The 26,966-nt window shown below is 46.7% G+C and overlaps 1 protein-coding gene across 50 annotated transcripts in view; it reads left to right on the top strand.

Annotated features, from left to right (window-relative positions):
- LOC140388045 (mucin-5AC-like) overlaps nt 1-26,966 on the top strand; it is a 206,081-nt gene that overhangs the window by 134,256 nt on the left and 44,859 nt on the right. For 48 of the 50 annotated variants that reach the window (XM_072471585.1, XM_072471586.1, XM_072471589.1 and 45 more), the window contains 9 exons: nt 4,985-5,044; nt 9,829-9,879; nt 11,445-11,504; nt 14,244-14,303; nt 16,377-16,436; nt 16,998-17,357; nt 19,109-19,168; nt 20,932-20,991; nt 24,094-24,153. In XM_072471585.1, coding sequence (XP_072327686.1) covers nt 4,985-5,044; nt 9,829-9,879; nt 11,445-11,504; nt 14,244-14,303; nt 16,377-16,436; nt 16,998-17,357; nt 19,109-19,168; nt 20,932-20,991; nt 24,094-24,153 — 831 coding nt within the window. The remainder of the gene's footprint in view (nt 1-4,984; nt 5,045-9,828; nt 9,880-11,444; nt 11,505-14,243; nt 14,304-16,376; nt 16,437-16,997; nt 17,358-19,108; nt 19,169-20,931; nt 20,992-24,093; nt 24,154-26,966) is intronic. The other 2 variants (XM_072471595.1, XM_072471594.1) reach the window with 2 other exon arrangements.

Raw genomic sequence — 26,966 nt, forward strand, 5'->3', positions numbered from 1 at the left:
GTATTATGAAGTTCACATGTATTTACATTGTGTACCTTGTGTTGCCCTATTATGTATTTTCTTTTTCTTTTCTTTTATTTTCATGTACTTAATGATCTGTTTGAGATGCTCGCAGAAAAATACTTTTCACTGTACCTCGGTACACGTGACAATAAACAAATCCAATCCAAACCTGACCTATAACTTTTATGTTGAATTTGGTTAGGATGAGCACGAAAGCCTTCCCTGCAGGTGTGATTCATCAGACTTCCTAGACAATATAATCAAAACAAAATTTATTCTACGAATGTAGTTAACACATATATATCTATAAACACAGCAAGAATTTTTATCAATTACAAACATAAGGACACCAAACAGCTACAGTAATCTATATATATAACACTTAATTAATTCACCCTTAACTCTTAATTCCTCTTGTGAAAGAATCTAGAACTAGGGAGTCAGTTTCAGAGATAATCTATTTCAGACAAAGATGGGACAAGATATTCCCTCTCAGAGGGATGTGAATCTTAGGAACTCTCTTCCTGAAATCACCCTTAATTCAATAACACAATCCAATAAACCAAACCCCTTTTCAAGGGTGTGGCCCAGCACACTGCATTCTCACTTGAATGGGACTTGTCCATTCCCTGAGATTCTGATCCAGTCTCAACCAGCAGAACGGAACTCTTTCCGGAAAGCAAACTATGTCTTTACAGTTACCAAAGCAGTTGGCCACAGCCAAATGTTTTTTTTAACTGGAACAGCTTTTAAAATGAAAACATCGAAAGACAGGTCAAAACATTTCTTCCCCTCCCGTTGTCCAAAACAGTCAAACTGAAACATCGTCTCACCTCACAGCCACAGTGCAATGTGCTACAAGTCACGTGATAAGAGACTAAACCTTTCTTAAACGGATACTCGCATGACACTGATCTCATTGTAACCTCATATCTGCATCCTGCCTACCCCTGATAACCTTTCAGTCACTTGCTTACAAAGAATCTTTCCCCCTCTGACTTAAAAATGTTAAAAGATTCTGCTTCTGCCACCATTTCAGGAAGAGAGTTCCTAAGATTCACATCCCTCTGAGAGGGAATATCTTGTCTCATCTTTGTCTTAAATAGATGATCTCTGAAACTGACTCCCTAGTTCTAGATTCTTTCACAAGAGGAAACATCCCCTCCATATCCCCCCTGTTAAGACCCCACAGGACCTTATATGTTTCAATCAAGTCACCTCTTCGCTAAACGCCTGTGAATACAAGCCTAACATGTCTAACCTTTCCTCATACTCACACCTCCATTTGAGGTGTTAGTCTGGTAAACCTTCTCTGAACTGCTTTCAATACATTTACATCCTTCCTTATACTGCACACAGTGATCCAAGAGTCTGTACGTTCTCCCTGTGTCTGCATGGGTTCCCTATGGGCGCTCCAGTTTTCTTGCACAAGTCTTGAAAGACGTGCTTGTTAGCAAATTTGGGCATTCTGAATTCTCCCTCCAATGTACCTGAACAGGAGCCAGAGTGTGGCGACTGGGGGATTTTCACAGTAACTTCATCGGGGTGCTAATGTAAGCCTACTTATGACACTAATAAAGATTATTATGTTTGGTCTCACTCGTGCCTGTACAACTGAAGCATAACTGCACTACTTTTATATTCAATTCCCCTCATAATGAATGATAACATCCTATTAGCTTTCCTAATTATTTGCTGTACTTGCATACTAGCCTTTTGTGATTCATACACGAGGACAACCAGATCTCTCTGCATCTCATAGCTTTACAATCTCTCACCATTTAGATTATGTATCTCTCTTTTATTCTTTCTGCCAAAATGGACAAATTCCCATTTTCCCACATTGTGCTCCATTTGTCAGATCTTTGCCCACTCATTTCACTTATTTATGTCCATTTGTAGCCTCCTTATGTCATGTTCACAGCTTCCTTTCTTACCCATCTTTGTATTATCAGCAAATTTGGCAACCATCCCTTCAATCCCTTCATCCAAATCATTTATATAAATTGTAAACAGATGAGGTTCCAGCACTGATTCCTGTGGCACACCACCCGTTACATCTTGCCAACCTGAAAAGCATCCCTTTATACCTACTTTCTGCTTCCTGTTAGCCAGGCATTTTATGCCAAAATGTTATGCCTTACACCATGAGCATTTGCTTTCTGCACTAACCTTTGATATGACACTTTATCAAATACCTTCTGGAAATCTTCGTTCAGTACATCTACTAGTTCCCCTTTATCCATGTAACTTGTTACTTTCTCAAAGAATGGCAAATAGTTGGTTAAACCTATGATTTCCCTTTCACAAAACCATGTTGACTCTGCCTGATCATTTTAATTGATCCAAGTGCCCTGCTATAGCTTCCTTAATAATGGGTGTGATTTAACAGAAGAGTTTCTAAGAGTCATTTAAGGCGGATTTGGCTGGGAGTTTCTCTCCGGCTTTGCCGGCGTGTTCTCCACCACTACATAACCCGACTTAGTCACTTTTATGGGTGCTGGGGAGTTTCTCCCTGGGCTAGCCCACATTTAGAATTTTTTACATCGCTGGGAAGCTGAATTCACTGGCCATACCGGCTCCTCTGAGATCGGGCAACCATATTAAAAGGATGCCCAGATGTCGAAGAGGGCTTCTGGGACCCCACATCCCCCACCCATGGGAAATGTCACACCCCAAACACATGGTCATTACCCCATGAACTGCCAAGTGAAGGCCTCCCACTATCGGGTGTTTGAGGGCTCCCCCTTTAGGTCTTCACATGGCCCCCCCCCCTCAGGACCCCCAACTTTCATGGCCCCAAATTACCGGAAGCCCCTTTATTCCCACCATTTACCCACCCCACCCTTCAAACCCCCCTCACATCTCCTTTCATGGCTTGGCCCCCCTCAGACCCTGACCCTTGGGAGTGCCACCATGGCACCTGGGCACCTGGCACTGCCACCTCTGGAAACCTGGCAGTGCTCCTGCCAGCTCGGCAATGTCACCCAGGCACCTTGTCAGTGCTAGGTGGCAGTGCCAAGGTGCCAGCCTGGCAGTACCAAGGTGCTTGCATGCCCAGGGGAGAGCCAGGGTGCCACCCTGCCCTGTCCCTGACCATGCAGGGACCTCTAATGGCATGGGAGACCCCGTAGGTGATGTTCCACCAGGTCCACATTTATGGACCAGTACTAAACGGTGCTGAGTTGGGGCCACCTTCGGGAGGCCGATAGAAGCCTTGAGCTGGTTAGATGCAGCATCAGGATGGTTAACTGGGATGTTAAACCCGCTTAACCATGCGAGACTGGGTCCTGCCCCGCGATATCTCACGAGATCTGGTTAACCATGATTGGCTGGCAGCTCTTGACAGGTAGGCCTTTCACCTTTGATTCTAGGGAACACTTGCTTCTGCCCAGTGCAGCGGATCTTGCTATAAAGTGGAATTCTTGTTGGCTTTCTAGCTGACAGATGAGAAACCAGTTGCTTATATTAAATTCCACTTGTCATTTTAAAGATCAAAAGCCTCTTGAACCCTTCCCCACTGTTCAGAGCTCAGGTACACGGGCAGATATAATGTGGAACTCTCCCTGGAAAATGTATTGTGGCAACTGCTGGTCAGCTGATTGTTTTGTAGAATTAAATGTCCCTCCACCACTGCTCCTTCCTCTTGTAGGCAGCTAAACATCACTGCCTTAAACTTTGGAAAAGAAAAGTCCCATATGCTGAGACCTGCCAGCCAATTAGAGGGTAATCAGCAGGGCCACCAGAGAGGTGGTGTTGCTGGCAATAATGCACCCACTCAAGTACCAGGGTCGCCGCGGAACCCAGGCCAAAGGTTGGTGGGAGGGTTTCACAGAGCTGGCAGGGTGTTGGGATAGTTGTCGGCAGCAAGGGCAAGGCGGGTGACCCTCAGTATGCACTCCCTTGAACCACCCACCCTTTCCAATGCATGATCCCACAATTAGGCACTGAGTGCTTTTAAAAGAGAGACCCACACCCTTCCACTTGTCCGTAAGCAACCCCAACAAGGTTTGGATTTCGAGCTGGGCGAACATCGACGCTGGTCGGATGAGGCCCTTAAATGGACATTAATTTCCCACATGAGGGCCTTAAATGGCAGTGTGGCAGGAAGGCTGTCCACAACACTTCCTACCATAGATTTAATCGAGGTAGAGCTGGGAAGGCAGTGGGGCCCCACCAAACTCACCACAGGTGAGTGTTTAAAATTCCACGCGGTGAGTCGAATAAGAGTCTGTAAAAGAATGCTAGATCAGTCATGCTGTCATATGTTGTGTTCACCTGACATTTGTTACATCATTGTGGCTATATTGTGTAACTAAGATGTGTAAAGGATCTCACAAATCTGGATGGAAATAACAAATTTAGAACACCTGTTATTTATTTACCCCTTTCCAGACTTGCATAGGGGTCTTCTGCATTATAAACCAATCTTCTGTGCACACATCTGAATAACAAATAGCCCTGACCAGCAATTTAATCTCTATTACCTGTGACTGGCAACAGCCACACTGCAAGTGACTGGATAGGGTGGATGTGAGGATCTACCGCTCACTCTGCATTCTCTTGTCTAAACTGCGCTGCAGGGCACAGGAAGGTGTTCCTTTTGTATAATTGTCAATTGCTTCAGTGTGTTCAGACCCATTATTTATCTGGATAAGTCGGTTTAGTGTGCACGTGCCTATTGTGAAAAGTTGCCACTGGCTACTGAAAATTAATATTTGCAGGCACTCCGTTAAATCCACAGGATAATTCTAGCAATTCTTTTGTTGCAGAAAGGTAAGACTCAAGGTAATGGCTATTAAATAGTTGTATTGTCCCTTCACTAAAATAATTGTATTGTGCAGAATTAAATGGACGAGAATATATTCATTTTTGCAATATTTGTGTTTGGCTTCATGCAAATGAAAGGAGATGTTTAAATCTGATACTGCCTGGTCTCAGGGTGCAGTGTAAAGGTTGAAATTTTTTGTCTGCTCTATAGAAACAACACCACCACCAGAGATACCGACTACAACCACATCTACCACCAGCTACACACCTGGTAAGAGACAGTGGTGTTTATACCTCACACCAGGTCTTTCTCTACAAGGGCTCTCTAACTTCATGTAGTTTGTCATTGAGCAGGTCACGAGATATGGCTTTCATCTTTACACAAACATTTTCCTTTCCAATTGTTTGTTTTTGCACATGTTTGTTTCTCTGATTGTTAAGCTGCTTAGGAAATTGTGCCCCGTTATATTTTAGTTCATTCACAGGATGAGATCAGCATTTACCGCCCATCCTTAATTGCCATTGAGGTGGTGGTGGTGAGCTGCCTGCTTGAATCGTTGCAGCCCATAGAATGTGGGTACACCCACATTATTGTTAGGGAAGCAGTTACAGAATTGTGACCGAGTGACAGTGAAGGAACAGTGATTATAGTTCCAAATTAGAATGGTGTGTGTATTATATAGGGTATCCTTTTTTAAATTCATTTATCGGATGGAGGCATTGCTGGCTACCTCAGCATTTATTGCCCATTTCCAATACCCCTTGAGAGGTTGGTGGTGATCTACCTTGTTGAACTATTGCAGTTCCTGTGGTGTAGTACATCGCAGTGCTTTTGGGTGGGTGGGGGGGTTTCAGTGCTTTCACCCAGCGACAGTGAAGGAATGGTGATATATTTCCAAGTCAAGAGAGTGAGCGAGTTGGGGAGGGGGGGCAGGGGGGAACGTCCATGTGGTGGTGTTCCCTTAGTATAGCATTTAGCAAAACAGGAAAGTATAGATTGAAAGATTATGTAAATTAATGGATTATTTAGCAATGTGCATTAACCTCCACACCATGGGCGGGATTCTCTGACCCCCCCACCGGGTCGGAGAACCGCCGGGGGTCGTCGGCGTGGATCCCGCCCCCGCCGGCTGCCAAATTTTCCGGCGCTGGAGATTTGGCGAGGGCGGGAATCGTGCCGCGCGGCGGCCACTGGCAGCGCTCCGCCCCCTCCCCCGGCAATTCTCTGGCCCGCGATGGGCCGAGCGGTCGCCCGTTTTTTTGCCGGTCCCGGCGGCGTAAATTAGAGTAGGTCCTTACCGGCGGGACCTGGCAGCGCGGGCGGCCTCCAGGGTTCTCGAGGGGGCGTGGGGGGATATGGCCCCGGGAGGTGCGCCCACGGTGGCCTGGCCCGTGATCGGGGCCCACCGATCCGCGAGCGGGTCTGTGCCGTGAGGGCACTCTAATCTTCCGCACCGGCGGTTGTAGCGGTCCATCTTGGCCGGTGCTCTCGCGCATGTGCCAACTCGCGCCAGCCAAGCCATTTGGCGCCGGTTGGCATGCCGCCAAGCCCTTTCCCCGCCAGCCGGCGGTGCGCAAACCACTCCAGGGCCGGCCTAGCCCCTGAAGGTGCGGATCGGACGGCCCGCGCCGGACTGGTTCACGCCACTCCTTCCCGCCGGAGTTGCCCGCCCCGCCGATTACGGCAGAACCCCGCCCCATATCCCTCATGCATGACCCCAGCATGTTCAGCTCTAAGTGAGGTCAGTGTATTATAGTATATATTCGTATTAAATACCAGGTTTTCAGCATCAAATACATTTGACACCCATGGTCAACACAGTGGTTGTAACCAACCCTGTAGTGTGTTTTTTCATGCTCCGTTTAAATATCCGAACTGCCTGTTTTGCCAGACCATTTGAAGATGGGTGGTATGGGGCGGTTTGAATGTGTTGTACCCCATTAGTAAATTCCTCACTGCTTGTCAGTGACAAGCACCTCTGGGTGGCAGAGGATGGCAGACAGGGGTGGGGGGGGGGGTGGTCCTCGAGGTGGGGGATGTTTTTTTGCATGGTCCGTTCTCTAGTCTTGACCATGTGCTGAAAGACTGATGCCACTTCTCTACGGTGAATTCATCCGGTGTTCATCCATCTAGTTTGAGTGGGCGCCACTCGGGAACAGAAACATTGACCCCAAGAAGGTCTTGGCGAAATTGGCATGCAAACGTACCCTTGGGCATCCCAGCTAATCCCAAGGGTGTAGCGAGGTTCGTAGATGGACCGTCTGGTGCTCGTGGCAAGCCACATATTGCTGCACCATTCACTCGATGTCACTGTCGAGCCCTGGCCATATCACGTAACTCCTAGTGAGCATCTTCACCTCGAGAACCCCCAGGTTTTCCCTGTGCAAGTCATGCAAGATAACCTGACTGCAGGATAACCATACGGACTTCCCACAGGACAATGCCATCTTCCACACTGAGTTCCTACTGTTTTGTCATGTAGGCCCATGGTTCCTTTGGAAGTTTCCCCTGCAATCAGCCATGTTCGATGATGTGGCAGTTTTGCCAACATGGTGTCCTTTTGGGTCCATGCACGGATTTTTGCAGTGATGGGTAAAATGTCCATAATGTTTAATGTCAAGACAACTTCATACGCTACTGGCGGGGGGTGGGGGGTGGGGGGGGAGGGCTTACAGACAGCAGGAGTCAGCTAAGGGCATCCCCAAGCGCAATCTGTGCATCTGGACGATATTCAAATGTCTATTCGTACTCCGCCAACAGCAAAGCCCACCATTGGATCCTGGCCGAAACTATTGGCGGTATCATTTTATTCTCCTTGAACAGGCCTAGTTAGTAGTTATTGTGAAATGATGCCCATAGATGTACCAATGAAATTCCTTAACTGCAAAAATCACGGCCAGTCCTTCTTTTTCAGTCTGAATATAGCGGCGCTCCATGTCAGCCAGAGTTCTAGATGCATAACCTATCAGCCCTTTCATCCCATTGACCCACATATGGGCCAACACTACCCCAAAAGCCATATGGAGAGACATCACACATGAGGACAAGTGGCTTCAACGGGTTGTAATGTGTCAGCAATTTTGAAGTTAGTAGTTGCCGCTTCACACTTGGAAATGCTTCCACTTGCTACCCTGTTGACTTGTCATTTTGTTAGCGCCACACAGACGCGTGGACTTGTCTGGCTTGTCTGACGTTGCCGACTCTGCAAAGTGGACCAGGCGTATGATAACCATATTCTCCAGCTGACTCAGTTCATTACCCACCTTTACCAGAAAGGTGTATGGGACCAGATGGGCCCTACAATATTTGGTTTGAGCCTCTGGGTCAATGTAGATTTTAGCTGTGGCCCCCTTTATCTTTCCTAGGCTATCCAGGAAAACTTTTGGATACTTTCCCAGGGCTTTCTACAAGCCGCCAGTACCCATCTGCAAAATTTGCTATCAGTCCAAGTTGCTTTATAACCAGTCATGGCCTAGGAGGCTGGGTCAAGGTTCTTGCACCACTAGGAATGGCAGCCGGACTGACTGATGTCTGTGGGGAACAGGAATCATCGCGGTCCCAGTGATGGTCAATGGTACCGCGGTGTATGTTGCCGGCCGGGCCTTGGTATCGTACAAGCCGAGGTGCTGGATCCCCAAATGGAGCTTGTGGAATGTTTGTTTTCCTTCAATTGAAACAGCAGCCCCGTATTGATTTCTATGTCCATGGGGTGACTGTTAACTTGGAGCGTTATTCTTATTGGGACTACTTAGGCGGCCGTGATGCATTTTAACTGCATGAAGCAGTCTTCCTTGGGCGGGGAAATGTGCACAGCCCTGGCTTAAGGCACATGTGTCACCTGGCAAGGGCGACATGTTCGCTGTCGATTCTGGTATCCTCGACCACCGCGGTTCCTGTGACAAGTACTGCATTGTTGTGGGTACTCTTCACTCTCCTCTGGGTAGATGTGCCATCGGGATCCCTTGGCCAGCGGATTTGACCGTGATGTTGTTTTGGTTGTGACTGAGTCACGTAAGTCCTATCTTTGGGGGGTGGGCATCGCTCATTGGAGTGGGGGCCACCTAACGCTGTGCATACGCAGTCCATGGAACCTTGGGAGTTCCTGAATCCCCTTTCCATGTTTTCGTGAGAGAGCGACAGCTGAATGGCCGTTTTTCGATCCAAGGCTGGTTCCACTAACAGCTTCCTTTGGGTCACCATATTGTTTATGCCACACACCAAACGGTCTCTCAACATCTCAGGGAGGGATGGGCTAAAGTCACACTGCTCGGCTAACTTACGAAGGCCGTCAGAAATTCTGTAACCGATTCCCCAGGGGTTCAACCGGCCACATTAAAGTGGTGTCTCTGCGTTATCACAGATGGCTTAGGGTCATAATGATCCTCGTCAATTCCACGAGTTTGCCAAATGTTCACGAATCCGGAGCACCGGGTAGGTGAGGCTCTTGATTACACGGAATGTCGGGGCTCCGCAGGCAATCAGGAGTCTTACCTTTTGCTGGTCATCTCCAACAACATAATTTACCTGGAAGAAACACTGCATCTGTTCAGTAAACTGGGCCCAGTCTCTTACGCCTGCAGAAAAGGCCGCTAGCTTTCTGAAAAGTAGCGTTTTTAATGCCTCACTGATCTTGCTGTCAAGCTGGGGAATTCCGGTGTGGTCAGGACATCTGGGATCACCCATTCGCAATGAACTGTGTCCTTCCTAATCTGATACAATGAATAAGATTCAGTGCCAATGTGCTGATCGCCCTATCAATTGACAACTAATATTTGTGGAAATCTATTTACAGCACACTTAAGCCATGTGACAATTTCAGTAGCTCTTGTACTTGTGGAAATGGTGTCCTTAAAGCTAAGAGCTGTTAAAAGGTGTATTCTGCCTCTGTTGAAACAATTTTATTGAGCAGACCAAGGCAGAAGTGTTTAGATTTCAGTTTCACCAGCTTTGTGCTTAGCTACATGCAGCAAGAAAGTAAGTTTCTAAATTCGATTCAGTCTCACAAGAGCCGCAGTGTGCAGTGTAACAGGTTGAAATGTTTTCATTCTCGATAGAAACCACAGGACTAATGGAGACAACTACATCTACCACCAGCTACATACCTGGTAAGTAACACCAGTTATATACCCTGCACCAAATCTGCCTACGCGAGTAGATTGTTTTGTAACACTATGTGGCCTGGCATTGAGGAGCTAATGAGATATGGCTTTTATTGGACACACAAATACTTTTGTCCAGAAATGTTTGTAGATTTGTCTTCATGCTGTGACTTCTTGGGCAGCTTTTTGGAAATTGTGCTCCTGATATTGCGTTTTGTGGAAATTGAATGTATATCAGAAGTTGATGATAATTGATGGATTATTTTGCACGCAACATAAACTTTCATGACCATGTTCCTCCTATTTTGACCTGGGTATGTCAGTCACCAATCGAGAGGGTGTATGATAATACAAAGTCTTATAAAATAGCATGAGTTCAGTTATCAGAAATTATTGTCACCACTGAGGATGTAAAACAATGGCAAAGAATGAGAGAAAGTCATGCAGTCAGTCCATCTCACTCAACTCAGCGTCAAAATCCTCTTGTACAATTCCTCATCGTTCTGAGCCCAGGTATAGAGCTGGCCAGTTTGTGTTTGGATCCCCTCCAGCAAATCAAGTCTGGTGACGTCTGGGGAATAGATTTGTTGTAGAATTTAATTTTCCTCTGTCGCACACCTTCCAACAGAAGATCACGCCCTTTGATCTTTTATGGGTGGCACGGTAGCACAGTGGTTAACACTGTTGCTTCACAGCAACAGGGTCCCAGGTTCAACTCCCGTCTGCACGTTTTCCCCATGTCTGCGTGGGTTTCCTCCGGGTGCTCCGGTTTCCTCCCACAAGTCCCGAAAGACGTGCTAGTTAGATGAATTGGACATTCGGAATTCCTCCGGACAGGCGTCGGAATGTGGCGACGAGGGGATTCGCACAGTAACTTCATTGCAGTGTTAATGTAAGCCTACGTGCGACAATAAAAAGATTAATATTATCGTTGAGTTGATGAGTGAAGTACTAGTGTGATGGTAAATAAGTTGTGCAGTCAAATTGTGTGCTGGATTGATATTCCTCATGCCATTGTGGTACAATTGGGAAACTGGAGTGAGACAAAGTATCTCACAAAATCTAAGCGAAAATGCCGTGAAGCTCAGAGTAGCTGGTCTATCTTCATCCACTTGTTGTTTTGGGGCGGAGACCATGGTGAAGGCGGAAGAAAAAGAGTGCCTCCACGGCACAGGCCCGCCCGTTGATCGGTGGGCCCCGATCGCGGGCCAGGCCACCGTGGGGGCACCCCCCGGGGCCAGATTGGCCCACGACCCCCCAGGACCCCAGAGCCCGCCTGCGCCGCCGTGTCCCGCTGTCCCAAAAGTGGCTCAATCCACGCCGGCTGGCATGGGTTGACAGCGGCGGGACTTCAGCCCATCGCGGACCGGAGAATCGCCGGGGGATTCCCGGCGAACGGCGCGGCGCGACTCCCGCTCCCGCTGAATCTCCGGTGGCCAAGAATTCACGACACGGCGGGGGCGGGATTCACGCCGGCCCCCGGCGATTCTCCGATTCGGTGGGGGGTCGGAGAATCGCGCCCAAGGAGTCTCAGTGTGCAGTGTAACAAGCTGAAATCTTCTGCTCTATAGAAACAACACCACCACCAGTGATACCGACTACAACCACTTCTACCACCAGCTACATACCTGGTAAGTGACAATGATTTTATACTCACACCAAGACTTCCTCTAAAAGGTCATTGGCATGAAACAAGAAGTTAGAAAACAATGAGTAGTAGGTAAGAAAAGACGGCTTTCAATTTTACAACTCAAATTTCCTTTCAGATTACTATGAAAATGTTTGTATCGCTGGTCATTATGTTGTAACTTAGCGCAGCATTTAAGGACCTGGGTCGAGGTTCTGCGACCCCCCACCGGGTCGGAGAATCGCCGGGGGCTGGCGTGAATCCCGCCCCCGCCGGTTGCCGAATTCTCCGGCACCGCATATTCGTCGGGGGCGGGAATCGCGCTGCGCCGGTTGGCGGGCACCCCCCCCCCCCGCGATTCTCCGGCCCGCGATGGGCCGAAGTCCCGCTGCTAAAATGCCTATTCCGCCGGCGTAGATTAAACCAGCTACCTTACCGGCGGGACAAGGCAGCGCGGGCGAGCTCCGGGGTCCTGGGGGGGACGCGGGGCGATCTGGCCCCGGGGGGTGCACCCACGGTGGCCCGGCCCGCGATCGGGGCCCACCGATCCGCGGGCGGGCCTGTGCCGTGGGGGCACTCTTTTCCTTCCGCCTTCGCCACGGTCTCCACCATGGCTGAGGCGGAAGAGACTCCCTCCACTGCGCATGTGCGGGAATGCCGTCAGCGGCCGCAACGCTCCCGCGCATGCGCCGCCCGGAGATGTCATTTCCGCGCCAGCTGGCGGGGCACCAAAGGCCTTTTCTGCCAGCTGATGGGGCGGAAATTCATCCGGCGCGGGCCTAGCCCCTTAAGCTTGGGGCTTGGCCCCCCAAGATGTGTAGCATTCCGCACCTTTGGGGCGGCGCGATGCCCGACTGATTTGCGCCACTTTGGGCGCCAGTCGGAGGACATCGCGCCGATACCGAAGAATTTCGCCCCTGTTCTCTTGATAAAATTAGCAGAACAGGAATGTGCGTATCAAACCATAGGATTCCTACAGTGCAGAAGGAAGCCATTCAGCCCCTTGTGTCTGCACCGGACCTCTGAAAGAATACCCTATCGAGGCCCTCTCCCACCACCATCCCCATAACTCTGTACCCCTACCTAACCTGCAAATCTTTGGACTGTGGGAGGAAACCAGAGCACCCAGTGGAAACCCACACAAACATGGGGAGAAAGTGCAAATTCCACACAGACAGTCACCCAAGGCCGGAATTGAACCAGGATCCCTGGCGCTGTGGGCCAGCAGTGCTAACCACTGTGCCACGGGATGGGGGGGGGGGCTTCTCCTAGGGCTGGGGGGAATGGTGGAGGCGGCCAGGGGGTGCACTGTGGGGTCGCGGTTGGCAGGTTAGTGTTCGAGCACAGCGGGCGCCATGGACCCGCCCATTCTCTGCCACCTTTGGCACGATCTGCGGGAGTTTCGCGAGGTGCCAGTACTAGCACCTGACCGGAATCGGTGAGGGGTTTGTGCTGTTTTTCCTGTCGTGAGTCTCCCGCGGATTCTCCGTTTGCACCACACATAGCCTCAGAAACACAGCCCAATGTCTTTGAGAACAAAAGCACTTGGAACAAATGTGTCCTGATTCAGTGAAGCTTTACATCCAACATTTATCAATACTTCAACAAATAAATCAATGAGTAGACATAAGATTGCGATATACTGCCAGTTATTTAAAAAAATGTCAGCCTAAAAACTGTACGGATTCTTCCAGCTGCCATTTAAATCAAATCACTCATCAATTTAAAACAAATGAGCACATGGTTTAATAGACAAGTGTATAGTAATGCGTTGATTAATATTTCTTTAAATTCTTTACTTCAAATTGTTTCATCTCTTGAATCAATTTTTATGCCTTCAACTCCTTCTGGACTGGCACAGTGATGGGGGAATTGGCCTAGTTAAGGTGCTCTTTCAGAGGGTCAAATGGCCTCCTTCTGAGGAAAAATTAAAAAGGGCGGCATGGTGGCATTGGGCAGCACAGTAGTTGGCACTGCTACCTCACAGCGCCTGGGACCTGGGTTCAATTCCGGCCTTGGGTCACTGTCTGTGTGGTATTTGTACTGTCTCCCCGTGTCTGCATGGGTTTCTCCGAGTGCTCCGGTTTCCTCCCACAGTCCAAAGATGTGCAGGTTAGGTAGATTGGCCAAGGTGGTGTCAACACACCTGTCAAGGTAATGATTAACTCATAGTTTCAGAGTGGATTCGCGATTCATATTGAATAGAAACAGCATCATAGTGGATATGCAAATGCGGTTGCGCAGGTATCTGGCATAGATATGTCCCTGAGAGGAGCTGTGACTGACCTTGAATACACCTGGCAGATCAGCACTAAATGTTCATGAGCGAATCCTGTCTAATTGCCAGGATTGCTGTCCATATATTTTCAGAACTGCTGTTTTCAGAGGTACTGTTTATCTGGCAGCTGAGATCAATATGGTACAGTCTGTTATAAGACATTTACATTAATTTTCACACGAGTACTTGCTAGATCTCCATTTAGAGCATCATCAAATCTAGACTACGTGACAATTCCAGCAACTCTATTGGAAATTAAAGCCTGTCTATTGGGTCGATAAAAGTTGTATCTTTTCATCACTAAAATAATTTAATTGAACAGACTAAGGTAGAAGTCCAGATATGAGTTTTACAATTTTCATACTGCGCACCATATAGCAGAAAAGTAAGTTTTAAAATGTTAACATGGAGTCATGATGCCTCATTGTGTAGCATAACAGGTTGAAATGTTTGCCTTCTCTATAGAAACAACACCACCGATCGTAGAAAAGACTTCAACTACGCCTATGCCCAGCTACCCACCTGGTAAGTGATAGCTTTAAAAAAAAAATTCCTTTCTCAGAGTTACAAAGCTAATGTGCAGAGTGGACATAGCAAGCCCCTGATCCATCTCCTTGCTTGCTCCAAAAAACAATTTGGCAGTCCTATTTTCCATCGTAAGAAGTCTTACAACACCAGCCGGCGCTCCGAGTGATTCGAAACAAACCTGTTGGACTTTAACCTGGTGTTGTAAGACTTCTTACTGTGCTCACCCCAGTCCAACGCCAGCATCTTCACATCATTATTTTCCATCATACAGCCTCCCTTTTTGTTTAATCATAATCTCTATCACTTGCCATCCAAGCAGGCCCTGTTTTTGGCTCCCTTACCTTTTTCCCCTTTTGGGAATGTATCTAGCTCTATTCATACCTATACACCCTTATATGAGTGGCACAGTGACATTGTGGTTAGCACTGCTTTCTCAAAGCGACAGGAACTTGAGTTTGATTCCTGCCTTGTGTGACTGAGTGGAATTTGCACGTTCACCCCATGTCTGCTTGGGTTTCTTGCGGGTGCTACGGTTTCCATTCACAGTCCAAAAATGTGCAGTTTAGGTGGATTTGCTGTGATCTATGGTTACAGGGATAGGGTGAGAGAGTGGGCCTAGGTAGAATGCTCTTTCGGAGCTTCAGTGCAGACTCGATGGTCCAATTGGCCTCTTTCTGCATTGTTGGGTACCTATGGATTCTCTCTTCCTTAAAGGTGACCCACTCTTCTGTCACAGTTTTCCTGTCAAGCTGTGGTTTCATTTCCTTCCTGGTTAGATCTCATTGCATTGACAATAACCGTTTTACGATTCATACGTTCTGTGCTAGATTGCTTGACTCCATTACTAATCTAATCCTTATGATATAATGGTCATAGGCAGCACGGTGGCGTAGTGGGTTAGCCCTTTTGTGTATGTATGTGTAGAAACTCATGCCAATTGACAGATTATATGGTGACGAGCATTAACTTTTATACCCATGTTCCTGATATGTGGAACTCCAGTTGAGAAGGTGTACATATTCTTACTAAATAACATGTTTTAATTAATTTGAAATTTAATTTTAGGGGAGACGGCGGAATAGTGGTTTTGTCTTGGACTAGTAATCCAGAGATCCAGCATTCTCTGGAGATTGAGTTCAAGTCCAATCATGGCAGATGGTGACATTTAAATGAAATAGAAATTTGGAATTAAAAGTCTTATGATGACTATGTCGCCATTGTCGATAGTCATTAAAAACAACCCCATCTGGTTCACTAATGTCCTTCAGGGAAGGAAATCTTCCAGCCTTATCCAGTCTGGTCTCCAGAACCACAGCAATGTGGCTGACTCTTAAGTGTCCTCTGAAATGGCCTAGCAAGCCACTCGGTTCAAGGGTAATTAGGGATGGGCAACAAATGCTGGCCCAGCCAGCAACGCCCACATCCCATGAATGAATTAAAAAAAAAAAATGATTGAAGATAATTGTCACATTGTCAACACCGAAAAGACAGAGGTCATTCAGCTGATTACTCTTACTCCATTAGACAGGTATACTGCTGGAAAACCCCATCATACTATTACTCAATGTTCAGAGTCCATGTGTACCCGAACTGGTGCCGGAATGTGGCGACTAGGGGCTTTTCACAGTAACTTCATTGCAGTGTTAATGTAAGCCTACTTGTGACAATAACGATTATTATTATTAGGAGGTGTTTCCCTGGTATAATGTCGAGGATTACTGCCAGATGTTTTCAGGTTGCTCTGGATCCAACTATTGTAAAATGTTTCCACTTCAAGGAGAAAATTAATATTTCAACAATTAATTTAACAGCACCATCAAATCTATGGGACAACTCCAACAATGCTTCTCTTTAAGGATTTGTTTTTTTTTGAACCCGCGGTCCACTCCACGAAACTGCTTTATTCTCTCTCCACTAAAATATTACAGATAGGGCAAAAATAGAAATAAATAAATTACAGTTTGCAAATATTTTCTTTGGAAACACGTAGCAGAAAAATAAGTCCTGAAACCTGAAAAAGACAGGAATGGCCTCAACATACAATATAACAGGTTGAAATGTTTTCCATAGAAACCACCCCACCAGCAGTGATACAGACTACAACTGAATCTACCACCAGCTACACAACAGGCATGTATTGTGTCGTGTACTAAGTCTTTCTTTGCAAGGACATTTTTTTTCTAATTGCATGGGGAGAATATTATGCCCCTCCTCCCAACAGGGGAAGATGTAAATTTAAAACTAAGTCAAAGGATGAGAAAAAGTGATGTAGCTGATCCATCCCTCTTCATCGTACAGGTTCAGTTGCAAAAGCTGTTGTGCTCTTTCTTACCTTTCCAAGACCAGGTACATGGGTCACCAGTTTTTGTTTTGATGTCCACTAGACAATAAAGTCTCTGTTCTCCGGGTAAAAGATCCTTTATTAAAATTTCATTCCTTGAACCCCAGCATTGTTGGCAGCTGAAAATCACCAGCTTGATCTTTCTAATGATATTGGGATATACGTACGATAAAGCAACCTGACGATAGTTCAGTCATCCTTTGCACCATTGTGCCACTAAGATGCATCCCACATTGAAATGGTATAGCATCAAATTGGGAAAAGGTGCTCCACTATTTTAGTCTCTGTATTTGATGTTAATTAACTTGTTGAAAGTCAGATTCATTAAGCCCAGACTTCTTATTTTGCAGAGGAGGAATGTAACGGTGAATGGTCTCCTTGGTTTAATGATGAGGCACCTTCTGAGATCAGCCCGGGGGATTCTGAATTATTGGATCTACTCAGCGACGAACTGTGTCCTTCCTATTCTGACACAGTTAATAAAATTCAATGCCAATTTGCTGATCACCCTGAATGGCCAGTAAGTGAATCAACAGACAATGTGACCTGTGACAAAGACACAGGACTTGTCTGTACATTCAATCAAAGTGCTTCACAGGAAAGGAAGTTTTGCTATGACTACAGAATTCGAGTTTGCTGTGAGTCGCAAACAATATCAGAATGGACAACAACCCGTCTGCCCGAAACCACCTCTACAACCACGATTCCTGGTAAATATGATATTTAGGTGTAGAGGATGTGTCTTTATGTACAAAACCACTTTGAACAAACATGCGCAGTTTCAGTGAAAATCCCACATCTGACATAGCTCATGCATCAAGGAGAAACAGCAGTAGTTGACCTAGATTAGAAATTACTGCAGTAAAGTCAGTCCAAAAGCTCCACTGATTCACGAGACAATGGAGGGAATGTTCATGCTTCCCCATGGCATGTTCCTCGGCAGTGGGAGGCGATCTACCGTTGGCTGGCGGAAGGATCTTCTGGTCCCACTGCTGTCAATGGGATTTTGCATTGATTCCGCCCCAGGCCAGCGGGAAACCCACGGCAGGGGTTCGCCATCCAACCCTCGGCGATTCTCCGGTCCGCGATGGGCCTAAGTCCCGCCGCTGTGAAGTCCCAGCCGGCGTGGATTGAACCACCTTTCGAACGGCGGGACAAAGCGGCGGGGGCGGGCTCCGGGGACCTGGGGGGCGGGGCGATCTGGCCCCGGGGCCCACCGATCCGCGGGCGGGCCTGTGCCGTGGGTGCACTCTTTTCCTTCCGCCTTCGTCATGGTCTTCACTATGGCAGAGGCGGAAGATACCCTCTCCACTGCGCATGCGCGGGGTGCCATGAGCGGCCGCTGACGCTCCCGCGCATGCGTCGCACGGCAAAGTCATTTCCGCGCCAGCTGGCGGGGCGCCAAAGGCCTTTCCCGCCAGCCGGCGGGGCGGAAATCAGTCCGGCGTAGGCCTAGCTCCTCAAGGTGAGGGCTCGGCCCCTCAAAATGCGAAGAATTCTGCACCTTTGGGGCGGCACGATGCCGGACTGATTCGCGCCGTTTTTGGCGCCAGTCGGCGGACATCACGCCGATTGCAGAGAATCCCGCCCCTGTGCCTGAATATGGTAGTGCAGGTCCACAGTACAAATGCTTAAATGTCAGAACCTTACATTGACCCTGCATGCTCTGGTCAGATCATATTGGTGCCTTGGAAGGAGTTACTCTGGTATCAGTGCCATGGAATGTTGTCCAATTAATTTTAAAGTCCCTGTTTTTCTGGATAGAAAGTTCAATATAGAATCACAGAATTCCTACAGTGTAGAAGGTGGCCATTTGGCCCATCGAGTCTGCACCCACCCTCTGAAAGAGCATCCAATCTGGGCCCACTTGCCACCATACCCCCTATCCCTGTAACCCCACCTAAGCTGCATATCTTTGGACACTAAGGGGCAATTTTGCATGTCCAGTCCACCTAACCTGCTCATCTTTGGGCTGTGGGAGAAATCCGGAGCACCCAGAGGAACCTCATGCAGACATGGGGAGAACCTGCAAACTCCACACAGACAGTCACCCAATGCAGGAATTGAACCCCGGTTGCTGGTGCTGTGAGGCAGCAGTGCTAACCATTGTGCCACCCTGGCGTCCCATGTCCACTGATCTGCCCATTGACAGAGCTTTCCACTTAATGTCCATTGAAAACTAACATGTGCCGGAACTCCATTAATGGCCCAATTGACATGACAATTCCACAACCATTACATTGTGGAAAGGATGCCCTCAATGCAAAGGTTCTTAGCTCTGCATAGCTCTATTTGCTTTCCTCAGAAATAATTTTGTTGAGTAGAATAAGAATAAGAAAAGCAACGGATTTCGTTTTTGCAAATCTTATTCTCGATCAGCAGCAGAATAGTATGTTTTTACAATGAAACCACAAACTTCAGCGTGCAGTGTAAGTGGTTGAAATATTTTCCTGCTCTATAGCAACAATGCTGCCAACATTGAGATGGACGACAATTGCATCGACCACTAGCTACATACCTGGTAAGTGACAACAGCTTCACACCTTGCACTATGTCTGTCTCCACAAATGGATTGTTTTCTAGCTCCACGTGGCCTGCATTTGAGGAATAACAACTTTTCACGTTTGTTTTCCTTTCTAATTGTTTTTTTCGAAAGTGATCATCTTTGACCATTAAGTTATAATTTGTTGGGCGGTGTTTAGGAAATTGTGTTCCTGACATATGGGATGCAAATTAGCAATCCCGGTCCACGTTCATGGATTATTTTGCAATGAGCATTAACTCCCGTCCCCTAGAGTCCCCAGCTTTGCGTGAGAATATAATATATTATATATATTACGAAATAACATGTTGTCAATTAACAAATCTGTTTTCACACATTGTCAACACTGAGGATACAAAACAATATAATTACTGAGAGAAAGTCATGCAGCAAATCCACCTCATTTCATTTCTCTGACGATTTCAAGGCCAACTGCAGTCACGTCAGTTTTGTTTTTGGTGCCCGCTAGAAAACTGAGCCTCGTGATGTCTGGGCAGTATTTTCTGTGAAGAGCTTTGTTTCCTCCACTTTGACCCCATCTCTTGGAGATAGCGGAATGTCATTCCCTTTGACCTTTGACATGATGAGTGGAATGCTAATCGGATAAACAATCTGATACGAAATGAGTCCTGCAGTCAAGTTGTGTACTGGATTGATATTCCATGTGCCATTGTAGTGACATTTGTCATAACATACACAAGTATATCATGGTGCAGATACACACACACTGATGGACACACAGCGGGACCAACCAACACACACAACACAGCAGCCAATAACCAGTTAGAGCACACGCACTATAAAGACAGGGGGCATCAGAGTTCCCGCTCATTCGAGCTGCAGCCTCCTAGTAGGACAGAGCTTACAGCTTGCAGCACAGATCTTCACCATGTGCTGAGTGCATAGACTGGTTAGGACAAGGCATAGGTCTTTAGTTCAATCTGATAGCGTGTTAACCCACAGTGAAAGTATGTTCAACAGTTTCTGACTTAATAAAATAGTGTTGCACTATTTTAAGTGTTGGTGGCCTGCCTGTGTTCCACGGATCCAGAGCACCCAACACATCAACATTGTGTAACTAAAATGTGATGCGCTATCTCACAAGTCTATATGGAAATGTCATCAAATGTCAAATTCATTTTGGCCTAACATAGGGTTTACCAATTATGAAAAAATCTGCTGACCAAACATGTCAAATAAAAGGCTGAATAATAAGTCAACCGGGGCCTCAGTTTACTTTCTGTTCGTACGAATAGAAACAGCAATATGGCATCTATTTGGAAATGATGGCACAAGTTGCCAGGACAATATTTCATTGTCAGGACCTTTCGCTGACCCTGCATTCTTAGATCAGCTAAGAGCTGGAGGACTCTGGGAAGTGAAACCTGGTATGTTCCCACATATTTTCAGAGCCACTGTTAATCTGGAGAGTTCAAGTCAATGTGCATCTGTCTTCTGTAAGAGGTTTCCACTGTCCACTGGAAACTAATATTTGTAGGAGCTCCATTCTATGTGACAAATTACAGTACTTCTTAATTTGAATAACTAATGTCCTGGCTGAAGAGGAATTAAATAGTTGTATTCTCACTTTGCTAAAATAACCTAATTAAGTAAACTGGGAGAGAACTGAACAGATTCCATTTTTGCAACTTCTGTGCTTGGCCACATGCAGCGGGAAAATAATTCTTTTGATCTGAGACTCAAAGCAGTTTAACAGGTTGAAATGTTTTTCTGCTCTATAGAAACAACACCATCACCTGAGATATCGACTACAACCACATCCACCACCGAATACATACCTGGTAAGTGGCAGCAGTTTTACACCTTGCTCAAACTCTGTCTCCAGAAGCGATTGTTTTCTCACTCCATGTGATTTGTCACTGACTCAGTAACAAAAATATCTTTTCATTTTCTCTATATCATCAAAGAAACAGTGATCCTAGAACTGACCCCTGGGGGGGCACCACTGTCTACTATTGTCCAGCCCAAAACACAACTCGCTGCTTTCTGTTCTTTAGCCAAATTGTTATCTGTTTGGCTACTGACCCCTCTATTCATAAGCTTCAATGTTTGTTAAATTTAGAGTACCCAATTCATTTTTTCCAGTTAAGGGGCAATTTAGCGTGGCCAATTGACCTACCCTGTACATCTTTGGGTTGCGGGGGCGAAACCCACGCAAACATGGGGAGAATGTGCAAATGCCACACGGACAGTGACCCAGAGCCGGGATCGAACCTGGGACCTCGGCGCGTGAGGCAGCAATGATAACCACTGCGTCACCATGCTGCCCTTCAATGTTTTAACCAGCCTTTTATGTGGTACTTTGCAAAGCATTTTATTAAAACCCATATAGACAGCATTCACCATATTCCTTTCATCAACCTTCTTGGTTACTTCATCAAAAGAATTTGTCAGGCAGGATTTTCCTTTTACACATCCATGCTGGCTTTCCTTAATTAACCCAAACCTCTCCAAATATTTATGGCTTTTTCCCTGATTATGAATTCCAAAAGCTAACCCATCTCTGATAATAGACTTAGTGACCTGGAGTTGCAAGGACTGTCCTTACAACCATTTATGGATAAGAGTGTGACATTTGCCGCTCTACAATCCACTGACACTTTACTCCTATCTAAGGAAGATTGGAAGATTAAGACAAGCCCTTCAACTATCTCCACCCCTACTTCCTTTAGCGACCTGGGATCCATCATCAGGACCAGGTGACTTATCACCCTTAGACAGAGCCAGCCTTCCTGAAACCTCTCCCTCTCAATTCTCACACTATTTCCTCTGCTATCTCAGCATCTGCCAGTATATTGTCAGGACCCTCTTCCTTTATTAGCACCAATACGAACGTAAGAACTAGTAGCAGGAATACACCACCTGGTCCCTCAAGCCTGCTCCGCCATTCAATAAGAGCATGCTGATCATGTATACAGATTGTTAACAATATTTGCACATTCGGATCTTTGACTGACCCTGCAACCTCTGGTCTGGTTAGAGCTGGGAAGTGAGACCTGATACAATTGCCCGAGTATACTCAGAGCCACTGTTTACCCAGAGAATTCAAATCATATGCATCTGTCTACTGTAAGAAGTTTCCAATGTCCATTGAAAAACAATATTTATTGGAACTCCGTTCTATGTAACTGATCCTATCCTGTATGATTGATTTCCTGGCTGTAAGAACTACCAAATAGGTGTATTCCCGCTTTACTAAAGTAATTTTGTTCAGAGAAGTGAATAGAGTTCATCTTTTCAATTTCTGAGCCGAGCTACATGCAGCAGAGAAGGAGTTTTTTAGACCTGAGACTCAGAACAGTTTAATAGGTTGAAATGATTTCCTGCTCTATAGCAACAACGCAACCACCTGTGATACCGACTATAACCACATCATCACCAAATGCATACCTGGTTAGGGGCAGCGGTTTTACACGTTGCTCCAAGTCTGTCTCACTCCATGTGGTCTGTCACTGACTCAGTAACAAATATAACTTTAATTTTCTACCTCAAATTATCCTCTTAATTGTTTGCTTTGAAAATGTGTGTTTCTCTGTGTGGTAGCCACCACTGATGTATATATTAGGTGCTTTGTGGTAAGGCCCTGTACTACAGGTACAGGGGTAGTTCCCTGCCTGCTGGCTCCGCCCAGTAGGCGGAGTATAAATATGTGTGCTCCTTGTACAGCAGCCATTTCACCAGCTGCTGTGGGAGGCCACACATCTTAGTGTAATAAAGCCTCGATTGCATCCAACTCTCGTCTTTGTGTAATTGATCGTGCATCACTCTGGTTCTTAAGTTGTAAATTATAGGCCAGCTTGTTGGAAGTTGTCCTTTGGACATAACAGTTAGTGGAATAGAATTCCAATCAAGAATTTGACACCGATTGATTGAATAATTTCTGATTTACATTGAATGCCGTGGCCATCTTTCCCATACTTCCCCTCTGCACGTGAAGCTCCCAAGTGAGAGGGATGTATTATAAGATATACCATATCATACCCACTAGAAAATTGGGTCTGGTGGCCTGTGAGCAATGAGGTCTCTGAAATTTCACTTCCCTCCTCAGCCGCTCCTGTAGGCAGCCGAGAATCCGTCCTCTGATGTTTGAATTGACAAATGGAATACCAAGCGTTGAGGCCAGACACCCAACAGGGGGTGCTGTCATGCAAATGAGCTTCAAATGGCCAAACATAAGAACTAGAAGCAGGAGTAGATCATAAAGTGCATCGAGACTGTTCTACCATTAATAAACTAATAGAATTCCAAAGATTCACAACCTTTTGAGAGTAGACATTTGCTTTACCTCCATCCCAAACGATTGTATCCTTATGTTGACACTCTGACCCCATGAATTAGATCCCCCAACCAACAAATACAATCTCCGTGTCTACCCTGTCAAGCCCCTTTGGAATCTTGTGAGCTTCAAGGTGATCATCTCTCATTCAGAAACAATAGAGCCAATTTGCTCAGCAAATCACCGTCCAACACCAAAACATAAATTAGAGGTTGCATTGGCTGTGATGCTGGTGGAATTGCTGCCCAGAGTAATTTCAAAGGCACAGTTTACATGGGCAGATGAGGTCAGTATGGATCCGTTGGCTGTAAAGTATTTCCACTGGTTGTTGAAAGCTCTGATTTGCAGGAACTCCATGAATAGAATGATTCCACCATCTCAGAACAGTTCACACTTGTAGAATTGACGTGCTGAACGCCAAGGTTACAAAATAGTTGTACTCTTTATCCATTGAAATCATTTTATTCAATAAACTGATATGGAAGTGATCAGATTTTTGCAATTCTTGTGCTTGCCTATATGCAACGGGGAATTACATTTTTAAAACTGATGTAGACGCGAGTCAGTGTGCAATGCAACAGGCTGAAATATTTTTCTTGCTCCATAGAAACAACACCACCAACATGGACAACAACTTCAACTACATCTACCACTAGCTACATACTTGGTAAGTGACAGCAATTTAATAACTTGCACCAAGACTGTCTCCACAAATGGATAATTTTCTAGATCCATGCGGTCTGTCACTGAGTAGGTAACAAAATAAAGCATTCACTTTTCTATCACTGATATTTCTTTCTAATTATTTGCTTTGAAAATGTTTGTATTATTTTTGTTCTCTTGTAATGTTCAGGCAGCTTTTAGGAGATGTGCTGCTAATTTATTGCTTAGTGGAATTACGATGTAAGTAAGGGATTTGGTACCAGTTGACGTAAAATCCTGCAATGTACCTTCACTTGAACAAACTGATTTGTGTCCCCAGTGTTGAAGCTCCTAACAGGAAGTGTGTATTATTAAATATATTCCTTGTGGTAGTCACCACTATTTGTACATATGACGTATATGAGAAGTAATACGGTAAGGCTCCTGTACAACAGGTACGGGGGTAGATCCCTGCCTGCTGGCTCCGCCCAGTAGGCAGAGTATAAATGTGTGTGCTCACCGAGCTGCAGCCATTTCGGCAGCAACTGCAGGGGGCAACACATCTCTGCTTAATAAAACCTCGATTACTCTCTACTCTCGTCTCGTCGTACTTGATAGTGCATCATTCCTAAAGTATAAAAATTGGCAAGCCATACTGCAGCTGTACAGAACCTTAGTTAGGCCACACTTGGAATATAGTATTCATTCTGGTTGCCACACTACCAGAAGGATGTGGAGGCTTTGGAGAGGGTGCAGAAGAGGTTTACCAGGGTGTTGCCTGGTATGAAGGACATTAGCTTTGAGGAGAGTTTGGATAAACTCAGTTTGTTCTGACTGGAACGACAGAGGTTGAGGGGAGACCTGAAAGAAATCTACAAAAGTATAAGGGGCATGGACAGAGTGGATAGTCAGGAGCTTTTTCCCACAGTGGAAGAGTCAATTACTGAGGTACATAGATTTAAGGTGCAATGAGCAAAGTTTCGCCGATATGTACGAGGGAGGTTTTTTACACAGAGGGTAGTGTGTGTCTGGAACTCGCTGCCGGATGAGGTGGTGGAAGCAGGTACAATAGTGACGTTTATGGAGCGTCTTGACTAATACATGAATAGATAGGAATAGAGGGATCCGTTACCCGGAAGTGTAGAAGGCTTTCTGGTTAGATGGGCAGCATGGTCGGTGCAGGCTTCGAAGGCCGAAGGGCTTGTTCCTGTGCTGTACTTTTCTTTGTAGCAGCCCTCGGGTTTGAGTTACAATGAACGGCACTTATGACATTTGTAGATTTGTAAGCTGTTTCGGCTTTACAATGCTGGTTACAGCAATATGATACTCTGCCACCCGTCTTCTATATTTTTGGGAAGCTGACCTCGAGTGAACCCATGGAAGCAGAGAAACAGCCTTCCAATTTTCCTGTTAAAATGTAGCCTTACAGCACAGAGGTATCGGGCCAGAGACAGACAGGATGATAGGTGGACAGGAGAGAGAGTGCTACCTGCCTTGGTTTCCTGTCTAGTTTAGGCAAATGCTTCCACTGAGAGTATGCGTGCATGGTAAATAGACTGCCACCTAGCGGTAGGCTCATCTCCAAGCTTATTGATGCGGTTAAACCTCCTACAGTGACTTGTTGATGGACAAATAGCTTCAGATGAGTGGCTTCCCACCACCTGGGACCACCAAGCAGATGCACAAAAAAACCTGAAGGACTGGACATTAACATGTGGTCATGAACCAATTGCCCATTTTTACCATTGTACCCATGGGAAAATCGGTTCTGACTTCCGATGTTTCGACTTACGATACGGTTTTCAGGAACCAACCGTGCCTTACGTCCAAATACTTCCTGTATTAAATGACACTTCTTCACTTGTAAAGTTTATTTGGCAGACAGTGTCACCCCTGAGGATGTGGATATTAAGGAAAAAGAGAAAGTCATACAGCTGAACCATCTCACACTTCATACAGATCAATCAGCAAAGCCGTAACAGGCTATTTTTCACTGTTTAACCTCAGGTTCAGGATTCATCAATTTTAGTTTCAATACCCGCTAGAAAACCGAGTCTGGTTGTCCCTGGGCAATAAATCCCTCCATGGAATTCACCTGATGAAGGAGCTACGCTCCGAAAGCTAGTGATTCCAAACAAACCTGTTGGACTTTAACTTGGCGTTGTAAGACTTCTTGGGCGTCATTCTCCGACCCCCTGCCGGGTCGGAGAATGGCCGTTGGCCGCCGTGAATCCTGCCCCCGCCCCCGCCGAAGTCTCCAGTACCGGAGATTGGGCGGGGGCGGGAATCGGGCCGCGCCGGTTGGCGGGACCCCCCCGCTCAATTCTCCGGCCCGGATGGGCCGAAGTCCCGCCCAGAAATTGCCTGTCCCGCCGGCGTAAATCAAAGCTGGTATTTACCGGCGGGACCAGGCGGCGTGGGCGGGCTCCGGGGTCCTGGGGGGGGGGCGCGGGGCGATCTGACCACGGTGGCCTGGCCCGCGATCGGGGCCCACCGATTGGCGGGCGGGCCTGTGCCGTGGGGGCACTCTTTCCCTTCCGCCTCCGCCACGGCCTCCACCACGGCGGAGGCGGAAGTGACTCTCCCCACTGCGCATGCGCGGGAAACTGTCGGCGGCCGCTGACGCTCCCGCGCATGCGCTGCATTTCCGCACCAGCTGGCGGGGCAACAAACGCCATTTCCGCCAGCTGGCGGGGCGGAAATCCCTCCGGTGTCGGCCTAGCCCCTCAATGTTGGGGCTCGGCCCCCAAAGATGCGGAGCATTCCGCACCTTTGGGCCGGCGCGATGCCCGTCTGATTGGCGCCGTTTTTGGCGCCAGTCGGCGGACATCGCGCCGT

The sequence above is a fragment of the Scyliorhinus torazame genome, chromosome 13 (assembly GCF_047496885.1).
Source record: "Scyliorhinus torazame isolate Kashiwa2021f chromosome 13, sScyTor2.1, whole genome shotgun sequence".
NCBI classification, from domain to species: Eukaryota; Metazoa; Chordata; class Chondrichthyes; order Carcharhiniformes; family Scyliorhinidae; genus Scyliorhinus; species Scyliorhinus torazame.